Genomic DNA, 13,633 nt, shown 5'->3' with positions numbered 1-13,633 from the left:
AAAACTTCGAAAGTTGATAGAGTAACAGGTTTTGCGTTAGCATGAATTTTCTGAATCTCAAATGTCAGTCATAATTTTCTAATTTCAGTCTTTAATGATTTGCCACTAATTTGCAAGAAAACCACTATTTCATAAAAAACGGACCAAAACTATGAGACAAAAATCTGGGCATTCTGCAAAAATCTGTAGAGTTGAGAAATATGCATTGCAGTGCCATCCTGATGCACAATGGGTATATGTCCATAGAATTTATGCATGGAACCTAAGGCATAGCATACTGGAGTTATGTGGGCGAACTTAAGGTGTGCATCATGTCACCCATGTGGTTCATTGAAATATAGCTATTCACAGACATGCTTAGACTACTTCCGCGGTGTGCAGCGGTAGCGTTGTTGCCTCACAGCAAGAGGTTCTCCCGTTCGATTCTTGGCTGAAGTGCGGGGAGTGCCTTCTTGTGGAGTCTGCATGTCCTCCCCGCGGTTGGGTGGGCATTCGAAAGACATGCGTAAATGGGCATGCCTTTGTTGAAGGTTGAACGTTGAGCTGGCACCTCGGCGTTCGTGAAAATTTACTGACAATCATTAGCGGACCAGAGTTCCGCTGTGGCGACCCCTAACCGGGAAAAGCCAAAAGACGACAACAACAGACATGCTTAGACTATACCCAAGTTGGAATACATACCATGCAAACTGCAGTATATTTGCAGCTTAAGTGGATGTGATGCCATTTAAATGCCAAATGTTACACTAAAACAAGATCACCATCAGCAGCGGCAGTAATATCAATGCAGTAATTTGAAGCTAGGTTCTGGCAGATGAGAAACAGAGTATAAAGAAGAGACATCCCTGAGGTGGTACACAGTGTTTTGCAGTACTGTGGTGATATGCTCTTCATGTGAATCACTGATGCAGTCATTATTGTAAAGAGCACTTTCATAGACTAAGATCTAATGTTTATCTCAACTTTCAGAGCTGGCAACCCTTCTTCTTGGCTGGGCTGGCGTTACCTTATCATACATATCTTCTATATTTATTGCTTTTCTATCATTTTCTTTTTAGAGTGGGAAATCCAGACCTCTAGCTTGTTGGATTCTGCACACACGGAGAGTCTAGCTAAGATGACCACAAGCTTCTTCATAGTCAAACAAGACTGAAGGGTCTTGTGCCTCACACTTAGTCTTAAGTCTGAATCCCTGGACATTTTGTCCATTCACTAATATTATACTCCAGCCTAAGCCTAGACAATAAAAACATTTATTGTGAAAATGTGTGTGTGGTATCTATTAATCTATTAATTTTCTTGACAGCAGCCATTCCTTACACCTCTGTGTTAAGCATTTGTTACCCCAGTGTCCAAAAACTACACAACCAATAAAGCACAATACAAACTACAGATGAGATGGGATTAGGTGGAAGGATTTCCCACTGGGGTACTTATTAACTGTACTCATTGGATATAGGCCTCGACTGAACTTACAGTGCACGTTCTCCTAGTATTCATGAGTATGGCAATAAAAAACTGATGGTGTCAAAGTCAAACATCATCTATGTATCAGGTAAGTGAAGATGTATGAGGTAAGATGACATCAGACTGGCCGGGGGGAGATGTGACCAGCTCTAAAACTCAAGCCAGTTATTGGACCTCGGCTTGTGACAGTGTTCCTTACAGTGATGACTGCGGCAGTCACCGCACTTGAACAGCTACTATTACAGTAATTTGCCCACATGACTGTACTTTCTCAGGTGTGCTGTAGATGTGAGCACTTGTCTTAAGAAAAAGTATAGATACACATACTAATCTGTAACATGGGTACCTGCACCCTGTACCTGCACCCTGTACCTGCACAAAGCTCATATGTAATATATATGTAGTTGTATATCTACATTGTAGCTGGGAGTAAGCAGTTCCCTGTCAGGGGTGCCTATCCTTATTCAGTCCTATATGTTCTTTGCAGATGTGCTATTTGTATGCTGTGGGGACACCTGTAGTAGGTCTCCTCATATGTAACCCAAACGTCATTGTTGAGTACACCATTATCACCCCTGTGACCTTATATGCCCCTTATTCATGCTGTCTGTAAATTTCACCTTTCATCCGTGTATCCTTGCAGTCCTTTGTGTAGCAGCCAATCCAGCTATATACATGTACATGTCTGTCTCTTCCACTGGTATGGGGTATCATTGGAGTACCCCACTGCTCATTGCATAGCATATCTGAGACACCTACAGTGTTCCTATCTCTGTCCAAACATATATTTTTGTGTATACCTATGGCAACCCCTGTTTATAGTTGGTAGCTTACTGTCCACAGCAGTTACTGGCCTACAGGTGTATCTTTTGTTTTCATAGGTGTCATCATATCCTCAAGTGGGGATGCGTAGCAGATTCTTGACAGATTCAGCCAAGCTGAGAATGGCATCCTGCTACTGACCCTTAGGAGTGGTGAAAGTCATCCTGTTTGGGAGAGAGGGCTGCTCAACAGCCTGTATGGGCCTATGTCTGGCAGGCATATGGGACCATATTTGGCAGACATTGGTTCATGTCATCAGTGCTGCTGGTGAGTGGAATCTCACAACACTGCAATGTTAGAGGCATGCCTGCATTATCAAGTGGGCCTACAAGATGTTACAAAGCATAGTGGCAGACTTTTTGCAAGACATCAATTGGTCAAATTCATCTGATGTTTACACTTCCTTCCACTGTGAACTAGTGACCCTACTGATGTGTCACTTCATGCAGAGCTTTAAAACCTCAAGGTTCACCATTTTCATTTAAGATCCTTACTGTATGAAGTCTCATGAATAAGGCAAGCTTAATATATATGACTTATTCCACACACTTCACTGCTGTTCATAGGTTCATATGTGTGTACTAGGCTAATGGCCCTGGAGCCTTTACAAGCCTAGCCCATAGGATTACCCTGGCATCATGCCATCCGACTTTAGTTCCTAGTGCCTCTGTCGAGTAGAGCCACAGGAGTGATCCCCGGGGTGAACGTTTTATTTCCCATCCACTCAAAGATTTCTCTTGAAGAGGGCCAGTGAGGTGCTCTGCTTGACATGTATGGGAAGTTTACTCCTTAGCATGGGCAGTCTGTGCGTTATGAACCTGTCCCTCCAGCATGTTCTGTTGATTGTGGTAATGAGGTTGAGGCCTCTGGAGCGTGTGGTGTGGAGGGATTGGAATTTCTTTAGCTGTAACATTTCTAACAGAGCTGGGTCAGACATGGCTTTGTAAGTCAAGCAGAGATCGCCTCTAACTAGGCAATATGAGACATAGAATAGTTGGAGTTTTTTGAGTCTGTCCATATAAGACAAATGCTTAAGGCCTAGGATCCTCTTTGTGAGGTACTTTTGTGGCATCTCCAGTTGTTGCAAGTGTTTAGCGAGGTACATGCCAAATGGGGCATTGTACTCAATGATTGGCCTAATGAGGGAAGAGTAGAGGGAGACAATGACCTCTTTCTTCCTGGATGCAAAACCCTTGGTAATGAGATGTGTCACATAGAAGGACTTTCTGACTTCAGTGGCAATGTGGTGGTGAAAAGAGAGGTTGCTGTTAACCTGTGTTCCCAGATCTCTAATAATGTCTTCTGTGTTCAGTGGACTACCATTGATGTGGTAATTCATGGGAACTGGGTTTTTCCCAAAGGGGATGATGACACATTTTTTGGCATTGAGCTTAAGGCCATGGTTGTGACACCAGTCGTTGGTCTCAGTGAGGCCTTCCTGTAGGATGTCAACATCACTTGGGGAGTTAATAATAACTCCCAACTTGCAATTGTCTGTGAACTTTGTCAGCCAGAGTCCCCTTGTGTTGGCCTGGACTTCAGGGAAGTAGATACCAAACCGGAGAGGACCCAGGACTGAACCCTGTGGGACTGCACTTGTGACTGGTCGACAGTCTGACTTGGAGTCAGCTACTTTCACACTGTGGGTTCTACCTGTGAGCCAGTTTGCAACCCACCTATGATATAGGAATTGATGTCTAGCTTAGTGAGTTTTGCTATGATTTCTGAGTGGTGAATGGTATCATAGGCCTTGGCCAGATCAAGGTAGGCTGTATGAACCACCATGCCTTCATCCACAGCTCTGGTGAGTGACTCAGAGAAGTTGACCAAGTTGAGCAGGCATGATCTGCCCTTCACAAAACCAAACTGTGTGGGATCCAGAGTTTGGAGATTCACTATATCCTTATTTATTAGGTCCATGATGATGCGTTCCATAGCTTTGCATATTAGACTGGTCAGGCTAATGGGGCGATAGTTCCCAGGGTCTTAGTCTGAAGTCTGCTGTTGTACCTAAAACTGATGTTATAAAAGAACCTTATGAGGTCTCTTCCCTTTTGTAGAAATTTCATATTTACCTTACAGAATGTATTTCAGTAGCTCACAAAAAACAGATCAATGAAGTGCAACTGCGGGGGAGGGGGGGGGGTAGTTTTCTCTAATGTTATTTTAGTTTAACTTGTCAAAACTGATGAAAGCATGTTGCTTACTTTCACATTCTATCTTATATACATAGTTACAATGTATTAATATTTCATAAATCATAACATACATATATTAAGCTGAAATATGGCTCTTACCTGTGCATGTTTTTTTGTTTTCATGAAGGATGTAGCCAGTTCTGCAGGTACAGTAGAAACCTCCGATGTAGTTATGACAGTAATGATCACAAAATGGCTCACCGTCATTAAGCATTTTACACTCATCGATATCTGATAAAACAAAAATATAGATTACAATGGACTTTTCATTTTCTGTGAGAAAAAAATGAGTGAAAAATAGCAGCCACAGGTACTTGTGGTTAACAAAGCCTTCTTAGTCCATTGTTTCTGCACATTTCCTTATCTGCTGGTAAAGTAAATTATTCTGTACAGCTAAACCTATCTGTAGTACCCCTTCTTAACTCTGTCATGACTACACAATTCATTTTTTAAATCTCCCTCCCAGTTATAAATTTGCTGCCTTTTCAGAGTAACTGCTCCATGTTCCCTTCTCAATTAAAAATACTTTAATAACAATCTTGCATAAGGAATATACACTTATTTATGTTATGAAACGAAGTACTGTTCAGCAGAATGCAAATTAGGATCCCTCTATGCTATACACATGGGGATATTTAAAGGAGGTGGCCACATATACACACATATATAACACAGGCATGTAACCTTCAACAAATATAATAATTCCTGAAGTATTTCTGTATAGTTCAACTGTTCAAACCTGCCATTTTCTAGGAAGGAATCATTCTAGCTTTTTAAGTTTTTTCAGGCTGACTGTTTGAAGACTGCATAATATAACATATTCAGTAATGGCTTAGATTACTGAAGTAAAAAGTGATGCAATGATCTCCCTGGGGTGACTAGACTTGCCCTTAATAATTAGTGGGACTATGCAATATACTTTTTTTGACTTTGGTGGATAAACACTGGTCAGAGTATAAATTGCTGTCTACCATCGCCTCCATATATTTAATGATGGTGTCATCTTTTATGATTTGACCATTTATTTTCTAATCATAACTATGGCCTTTTGGCAAGTGTCATCATGCTGCTTTTATGGACATTAACGGAAAGCCATTAATATTGTACCAGGTACACATTTTATATAGACCTAGGAAAACTTAAGCGTCCTTTAATGAAGTATTTATATTACCCAGTTTGCAGTCATCAGCTCAGTTAGTTATCTGTAGCCCATTTCCCATTTTATAACTGAGGAGTATAATCCAGGTACAGAGCCCTGTTTGATGATGCTGGTAAATCCTGCTGGAATAAGTAGGTGGCTCTATCTTGACTTGTTGGGTCCTGTTGTATAATCAGTGCTTTATCTAGTAATTTACCTATTTATATCTATGGTAGGTGTGCACTAAAATTCAGGAGTCTATAATTACAGTCCTTAGAATAGTGGATCTGAAAGTATAAATATGGGATTATATAAAGAAATATATATATATATATATATATATATATATATATATATATATATATATATATATATGTTATTGTTGCCATTAGATTGGTCAAGTCGTGGCTAAAATTGACCTGTGTATGGACAAACCATATTGGTTGACACAGCATAAGGATGACAGTTGTGTGAGAAAGGATGATCCATGGGGAAGAGGAATATGCCCCTTCTGCAGGGATCATGTGATCTCAGAGTTAGTATATATAATTATCAGGGTGTGGGGAGGGTACAGTGGGGATTGTCACCCTGCCAAAACACTATTTGGTACATTGCATGTTCCGTGAAGTAAGCTTGGAACATGCACAAAAGCCCTATCGACCTTGTGTGATTCAATGCAGATCCATATATGGATTTGCACTTTGCCATAATTTTCATATTTCTGTGAATATTTAAACAATCAAGTGATAATAGACAGAAATGCTTAGCCTCATCTGAAAGTGCAGAAAAGAATTATGACAAACTGCTTCTTACAGTGCATGTGTAGTTTGAGAAATGATTATCACACTGCAGTTTGTTTATAAAAAAATAAAATTATTATTTACCCTATTTATTTGACATACAAAATCAATTTTAAGACTTAGAATCTAACAAATGCTAGAACTGTAAATCTATGGTTGTACAGAACAATGTGCTATTTATAACTGTTTGCTAAAAGTCATAGCTATAAAGGTATAAATATTTGTTTGAACTGTGATTTTATAATTTGATTTAATCAAAAGGCTCACTAGAGGAAATGAGTTAAAAGCGGCTAAAGTGTTATATTCTTTAAAATACAAAGAAAATGTATTCCACAGCTATAGGATGCAGTGACTTAGATATTTATCATTCCAGCAGGTCTTATTTATGTGGGGTCAAGAGTGAAATCCTTGATGTGACTATTTGTGGTATTACTGGTTTTGTGGAATTGAAAGAGGTTTAGTAGGACAGGGTCTTTCGTGGTATGGAAAGTTAAATAAAGGCCACTATGCAGGACTATCTATGGAAAAGAATATAGCAAGAGGACTTTCATTCTATCTTGGTAGCTTAAAATCATGTCGAAAAGTTTGTCTTACGTCGTATATTTGCTAACTCCACTTTGTGCTGTTCTGTCGCTCATTCTGCTTTTCAGAAGGCAAGTTTAAAGTTTGTAGTAAACAACAGTTTAGTTAAAAAAATAAATTTAAAAAGCAATTGTGTCATGATTCCCAGTTACATACAGCCAGAGGAATGTCACCGTGTACTGCATTTTGATGATGTTTTCTGGATGTGAGAAATATTTCAAGAAAGCTCAAAACAGAGTGATGAAAAGAAGACAGAAGGGGGATTGTTTGTGGGTGATTATACTGGTACAAGCATCCATTTTTTGTGCAGGTATTTTTTTAATAGTATGCAGAATATGATAAAGTTTGAGACATATGATTTTTGTATTTAAATACAGAAAATTATAACATTAGCTATCATTCAAGACCATGGTAGTGTGAGGATTTCTTCCAGAGTGGCAGTCAGACAGCATTGTATATCAAGCCCTGGTACATTCTTACTTGATATTATGCCTTGATATTGCCTTCATGTAGCAAGAATACTGGTGATAAATGCTGTAAAAATGTGCCCTGTAGATAACAAAGACCCATATTAATTCAGTATCGAACTATTGACTTCCCCTCCAGATGTCATACTCTCACTATCTCTTCCTTCCCCTCACTCTGCCTACTTTCTGCTTCCCTCTCACGTTAAACTATCCTTACTCTCCCTAGCCTTTCCAACCTTCTATAATTTCTTACACAACTCTCATCTCCTCATGACAATTAGCCTAGCAGACATACTTCCTTCAAGCTTTATTAGAATGCACACTACAAACCTCGTAAATTTATTTTTCATTCGTATGTTATATGAACACATGCCATCTATTACTTCTACTCTTCCAGAATTGTATCTTAGTTTCATTCAATGTCTTTTTCACTATTATTACTTTCATTCAGTGTAATAGTGCATGATGTCCTCTACTATCATTCTATGTAATAGTAGTGCATGATGTTCTCTACTATGTGAATCAATATGTTCTCTGTATATAATCTTGTGAACTTTTCATGAAGTGTATTAATATTTATCTATGTATGTGATTTTGTGGAGCTTTTCTCCCCGGGTCTCCACTGAAAATGGGCTCATTTCAAGCCCAGTGGACTTTCCCGGTCAACAAATGCAATGAATAAATAAATAAATTAAATAAATAAATATGATTGCCTTCACAGAAAGATAATGGCATTGAATGAAAAACATGTACAGCATACAGATTTGCATTATCACTTTGCCCATGAATATGCTGGGCAGAACAAAATCCTACACATGTTGAAAATATCATGGGTGATGTACGTTTTGTATAATTTTATTATTGATAAAATATGCTACAGTTATGCCAACACTTAATGTCACCTGCATAGATTACTGAACTAGCACACAGAATGGCTGAAATCAAATAGATTTCTGGAAACCCCAGGTAAGAGAACAAAGGAACTGTGTTCTGATGGGAGGAGGCTTGATGGTTGGCAGACATGGTGACAAAACTTTTATGGAAAAGCCATTTTGCCCACCTGTTCACCTGTGGTAGCATTCTATTACTTGTGCCAGTTCATTGGCTTGCTCAGATACTTATTAAATGCATAGTTATTTTGTTTCATATAATGTTACTTTCATCAAATGCTCTGAAATTGTATTTAAAGCTTTTTAAAATAAAGTTTTTGTCTACATCAAGAGCATGAGAACAGTATACAGTCCCATGTCTTTATTTCCTGATATATTGCTTTGTTTTTCATTGCAGTGATTATAAGCTACCTACGTCTTTATAATCCTTTCTTTCTAGTCAAGTTTCTTCCCATCCTTTCTACTTTTTATTTCATATCAGCCTTGCCACATGCCTTTGCAGCAAATGTATAGAGTTATATAAAGCCCTTGTAATGTCATGTGATAAAAGTCTTAGATAAGTGCTGAGTCCATTATTTGTGGTACCAGATTTGCATTTTCTTCAGTATGCCCTCTATTGCAACCCCTGTATGGTGTTTATTTAGTTGCTATGTTAGTGGGACTAGAACAACGGGTGCTACTGCAGGTTGCTTTAATAGGTTATTACTTTTTTTTTTCCAAAATTTTGTTAATAAACATGGACATAAAGTATTAAAGATAAACAATATAAACATAATAGCTATTTACACTATATAACATCCATGATAAACATTTGTTTTATCCAAGAAAGGTAATCAATATTTATCTAACAATCTCTTCAATTTTTGGCAAGCTAGTCTTTTGTGTGTTACATTTGATGACCTCTGATAAATAGTTTGCATTTCTTTTTTACATACAGATTTTGCTATTGAAATAAACTCAGTAAAAATAAGATCTTGCTTATTTTTCTAGTTCAATGTAATTATTTTTCGAGCAATAGCTAGAATTAACCAAAGAACAGGTAACTGATGTCTAGGAATTACACTTGGGGTATGGACATTGAATAATATAAAAATGCTAGTAATTTGACAGTTATCAGACCACAGGGTTTTTGCTAAATGTCTAAAATAACTCTAGTATTGTGTGAGAGTTCTACATTCTATGAACATATGAACCCAGTTGGCTTCAAGAATATCACCACACCTCCAGCATTTGCTTTCATTACTCTTGGTTATAAGGTCAATTCTGTGTGGAGTGTAAAAGCTTTTATGAATAAATCTCCCGGTATATAGTCTCCATATATACATATATATATATATATATATATATATATATATATATATATATATGTATGTATATAGTCTGTAGTGTTTTTTATTGAATTTAATAACTGTTTCTTATTATCGTTAGATAAAGGTTCACCATTAATCTTTATGGAGTAATTCCAAAAAGCTTGGTCAAAAGTAATCAAGCCTTCTCGTAGGATTTTATATACAGGTGATATGCTTAATTTATGTTCAATGTTCATCGAACTACACCATATGAATAGTTGTATCAATCTTGGTATAATATCAGTTTCCATATTTATTGACACTCTCACTTTATTTTCAACAAACTGTCTTAAAGATTTAATACAGAGCCAATTATCATGACAGACGTTATATCTGGCTAAGGGAAAGTTCATTGGTTGGATGTTATTGACTATAAACTGGTGCCAAAACTTTAGATTATTCTCTTTATGATTCTGCATCTTATTGATATTGAAGGTATCTAGGCAATCTGGTGTATAAGCTATGGGAAATGTAATGAAAAGGTGTTCTTTAGACTATAATTGTTGTTGATTATATTTTTGAAAATATAAAATATTTGGTTTATACCATGTGAGAAGTGGCTAAATTTCTTATTATATAAGCAATATTCACGGAGTATCCAAAATATTTTGTTAATTCCAAAGATTTCCTTAAACTGGGTTCTGAGTTCTCAGAGGAAGTTATATGTATTTTATAGGTTCATAGGTAGGTACTAGGCTATCTGCCCAAAGGCATTTATAAGCCTAGCCGGAATGTGTTGACTTTCTCCACCCCCTTAGATTAGTTAAATGTGCCTCTGTCCAGCAGAGCCATTGAAGTGATCCCTGGGGTAAACTTTCTGTTTCCCATCCACTCGTCAAGGTTTCTCTTGAAGAGGGTTAGCGAGGAGCTCTGCCTAATGTAGATTGGAGTCTTGTTCCAGAGCATGGGAAGTCTCTGGGACAGGAATCTATCCCTCCAGCACGTCCTATTTATTGTTGTGGTAAGGTTTAGATCCCTGGAGCATGTGGCTCGAGAGGATATGGTTTTCTTTAGGTGGAGCATGTCCATCAATTCTGGGTTGGACATGGCCTTGTATGTCAGGCAGAGATCACCTCTGAGTAGGCGGTATACAACAGAGTACATCTGGAATTTCTTCAGTCGAGCTGCAAAGGGCATCTGCTTGAAGTCAATGATCTGCTTGGTGAGGTACTTCTGTGGTCTTTCCAGTTGTTGCAGGTGTCTTGTAAGGTACATCCCAAATGGGGCATTGTACTCTATGATGGGTCTGATGAATGATGCATAGAGGGGCCCAATGACCTCTTTCGATCTGGATGCAAACCCTTTTGTGATTAGGTGGGCCATATAGAAGGATTTTCTAACCACTTTGGCAATGTGATTATCAAAGGAGAGGTTACTGTCTACTTGGGCCCCCAGATTCCCTATTATGTCTTCCATATTTAGGAGGCTGCCACCTATGTGGTAGTTTGTGGGTACTTTGTTTTTTCCAAAGGGGATGACTATGCACTTTTTGGCATTTATCTTGAGGCCATGGTTTTGACACCAGGTATCTGTCTCAGTGAGACCCTTTTGGAGACCATTTTGGAGGATGTCTGTGTCAGCCGGAGAATCAATTATAGCTGCTAGTTTGTATTCGTCTGCAAACTTGGTCAGCCATAGTCCTCCTGTGCTTGCCTGTACCTCTGAGAAGTATATGCTGAACAGGAGGGGTCCTAGAACTGAGCCCTGGGGAATGCCACTTGTAACTGGTTTAGAGTCAGACCTAGCTCCCACAACTCTTACCATGTGGGTTCTGTCCATGAGCCAGTTGGCAACCCATCTTGTGATGTAGGGGTTTATGCTCAGGCTGGTGAGCTTGTCTATAATACCTGAGTGGGGAATGGTGTCGAAGGCCTTTGCAAGGTCTAGGTAGGCTGTGTGGACCACCTTTTCCTCATTTTTAGCCTTGGTAACTGTCTCAAAGAAGTCCACCAGGTTTAGGAGGCATGATATGCCCTAAACAAAGCCGAACTGGGTAGGGTCCAGTGTTTGGAGGTTTCCAATGTCTCTGTTAATGAGATCCATGATGATGCACTCCATAGCTTTGCAGACCAAGCTAGTCAGGCTTATAGGGCGATAGTTCCCGAGGTCCGTTGTGGCTCCACCTTTGTGGAGTGGAATAACCATTGCTGTACGCCACTCTGTGGGCATGTAGCCTGTGGAGAGACTGAGTTTAAACAGTGTGTTTAGGTGAGGGGATAGTTCAACTTTGAGCTTGTGTAGGACACAGCCTGGGACACCGTCTGGTCCCATTGATGCTGTGTTTTTGACTTTGGAGAGGGCTGTTTTAACCTGAGTGTCTGTGATTTCAGGGGCACTACATTCTTCTGGTATAGTTATGGGCCCTTTTGGGGGTGAAGTTTGCACTGAACCTGTCTGCCAGGATGTTGGCTATATCGGTCGGTTCAGTGTATTTTGTGCCACTCAGTACTAACTCCAAGCAGATGTGAGAATTGCCACTTAGATTCTTGACATAGCTAAAGAATGCCTTGTGGTTATCTTTGGAGCCCATAGCAATTTTTCTTTCGAAGCTAGCCTTGGATGATTCTATGAGGGAATGTAGTTTCTTGCTGATACTGATCAGGGATGTCTTCCCTTCTTGGGATTTTACTCTTTTCTGTACTAGTTTCATCCTTCTATTGTGTAGCTTGTTTATGGCAGGGGTCCACCAGACTGGTTTCCTTTTCTTGGAGGAGTGAGTCTTGGTTTTGTTTGGGATAGCATGATCCATGCATTCTTGTAGGTGCCTGTAGAGTGCATTAGTAAAGGATTTTGCAGCTTGGACAGAGTTATCCTTTAGCATGGGGGCTTTGAAACTTCTCACCTCAGTTTTAAGTAACGTGAAGTTTGCTTTTGAAAAGTTTTTCATGGTGGTTTCTTTGACCGGGGGTGGTGGCAGAATGTGGATATCCAGAGTGATTAGTATATGGTCAGATCTAACCAGAGAGGGGTTGACCTCTGGTGTGGAACACCGGTCGTCCATGTTGGAGATGACCAGGTCCAATATGTTGCTACCTGTGGTGGGGGTCTTGATCAGTTGAACCAGGGCATTTGAGTTTATAAATTCTAGGAAATGTTGGGCAAGGGAGTTTGTACTTGAGTAGTTCTCCCAGTTAATGTTTGGGTAATTGAAATCACCCAATATCAGGGTGTTTGGTAGGACCTTTATGTTTCCCAGTGTTTCCAGGAATGTAGAGTGGGGGTCCTGGGACATGATGGGTGATCTGTAGCAAGCTATAATTTGAATAGCAGTTTTGCCCATTGTTAGTTGCATGTGGATGATCTCTGAAGCATCGTGCTGTGCCACTAACCTGGAGGTGTGGGTATCCTTGATGAATATGGATACTCCCCCGCCTTTTGTATTTTGGTCTGGGTTTTGTGGCCAAAATGTATGGTATGAGTGCCTGGTAGTGCTGGGGTGCTCTCTGGAGCCTTAAACCAGGTTTCTGTTACTGCACATATATCGATTTTCTCCATACTGAGGAGTGCCTCGAGTGCATGCATTCTGAGGTTTAGACTTCCGGCATTGAGTAGCATTACCCTCAGATTTTTGTTACTTGTGCTATTTATGGCTGTGGGTTTGTCTTTTGAGCCTCGCCTAAAAAGGCACTATGGGGGTGGCAAGAGCCTTGGCCAGTATTTAAAAGCCTAAGGGTGACAGGTGCAAGCCGTCTCTAGAGAAGCAACGTGGATTGTTGAGCATGTCATCCTAGGCTGACAGACACTGGATCCCCTTTGAATGACACCAGAAGCTTAGCCAATAGTTGAAATTGATAATTTTTTTCTCTATACCGTGGTATCATTCTTGGTGAGGGCAGGATGCTACTCAGGGTCAGGGTCATACCGGCCTGGCCTACATGATGAGAGAGCTCCTCCATGTCTCTTTTCATGTAGTCCAGGGA

General features: G+C 39.6%; 1 protein-coding gene across 1 annotated transcript in view; it reads right to left on the bottom strand.

Annotated features, from left to right (window-relative positions):
• The window catches only part of MASP2 (MBL associated serine protease 2), a 900,261-nt gene that overhangs the window by 613,893 nt on the left and 272,735 nt on the right, over positions 1-13,633 (bottom strand). Inside the window, exon 4 of the mRNA XM_044063217.1 lies at positions 4,587-4,718. Coding sequence (XP_043919152.1) covers positions 4,587-4,718 — 132 coding nt within the window. The remainder of the gene's footprint in view (positions 1-4,586; positions 4,719-13,633) is intronic.

Source organism: Protopterus annectens, chromosome 2.part1 (genome assembly GCF_019279795.1).
Source record: "Protopterus annectens isolate FY-2018-M chromosome 2.part1, PAN1.0, whole genome shotgun sequence".
Taxonomy (NCBI): domain Eukaryota; kingdom Metazoa; phylum Chordata; order Ceratodontiformes; family Protopteridae; genus Protopterus; species Protopterus annectens.
Note: the sequence above shows the minus strand (reverse complement) of the source record. Positions and strands in the feature narration are given on the sequence as shown.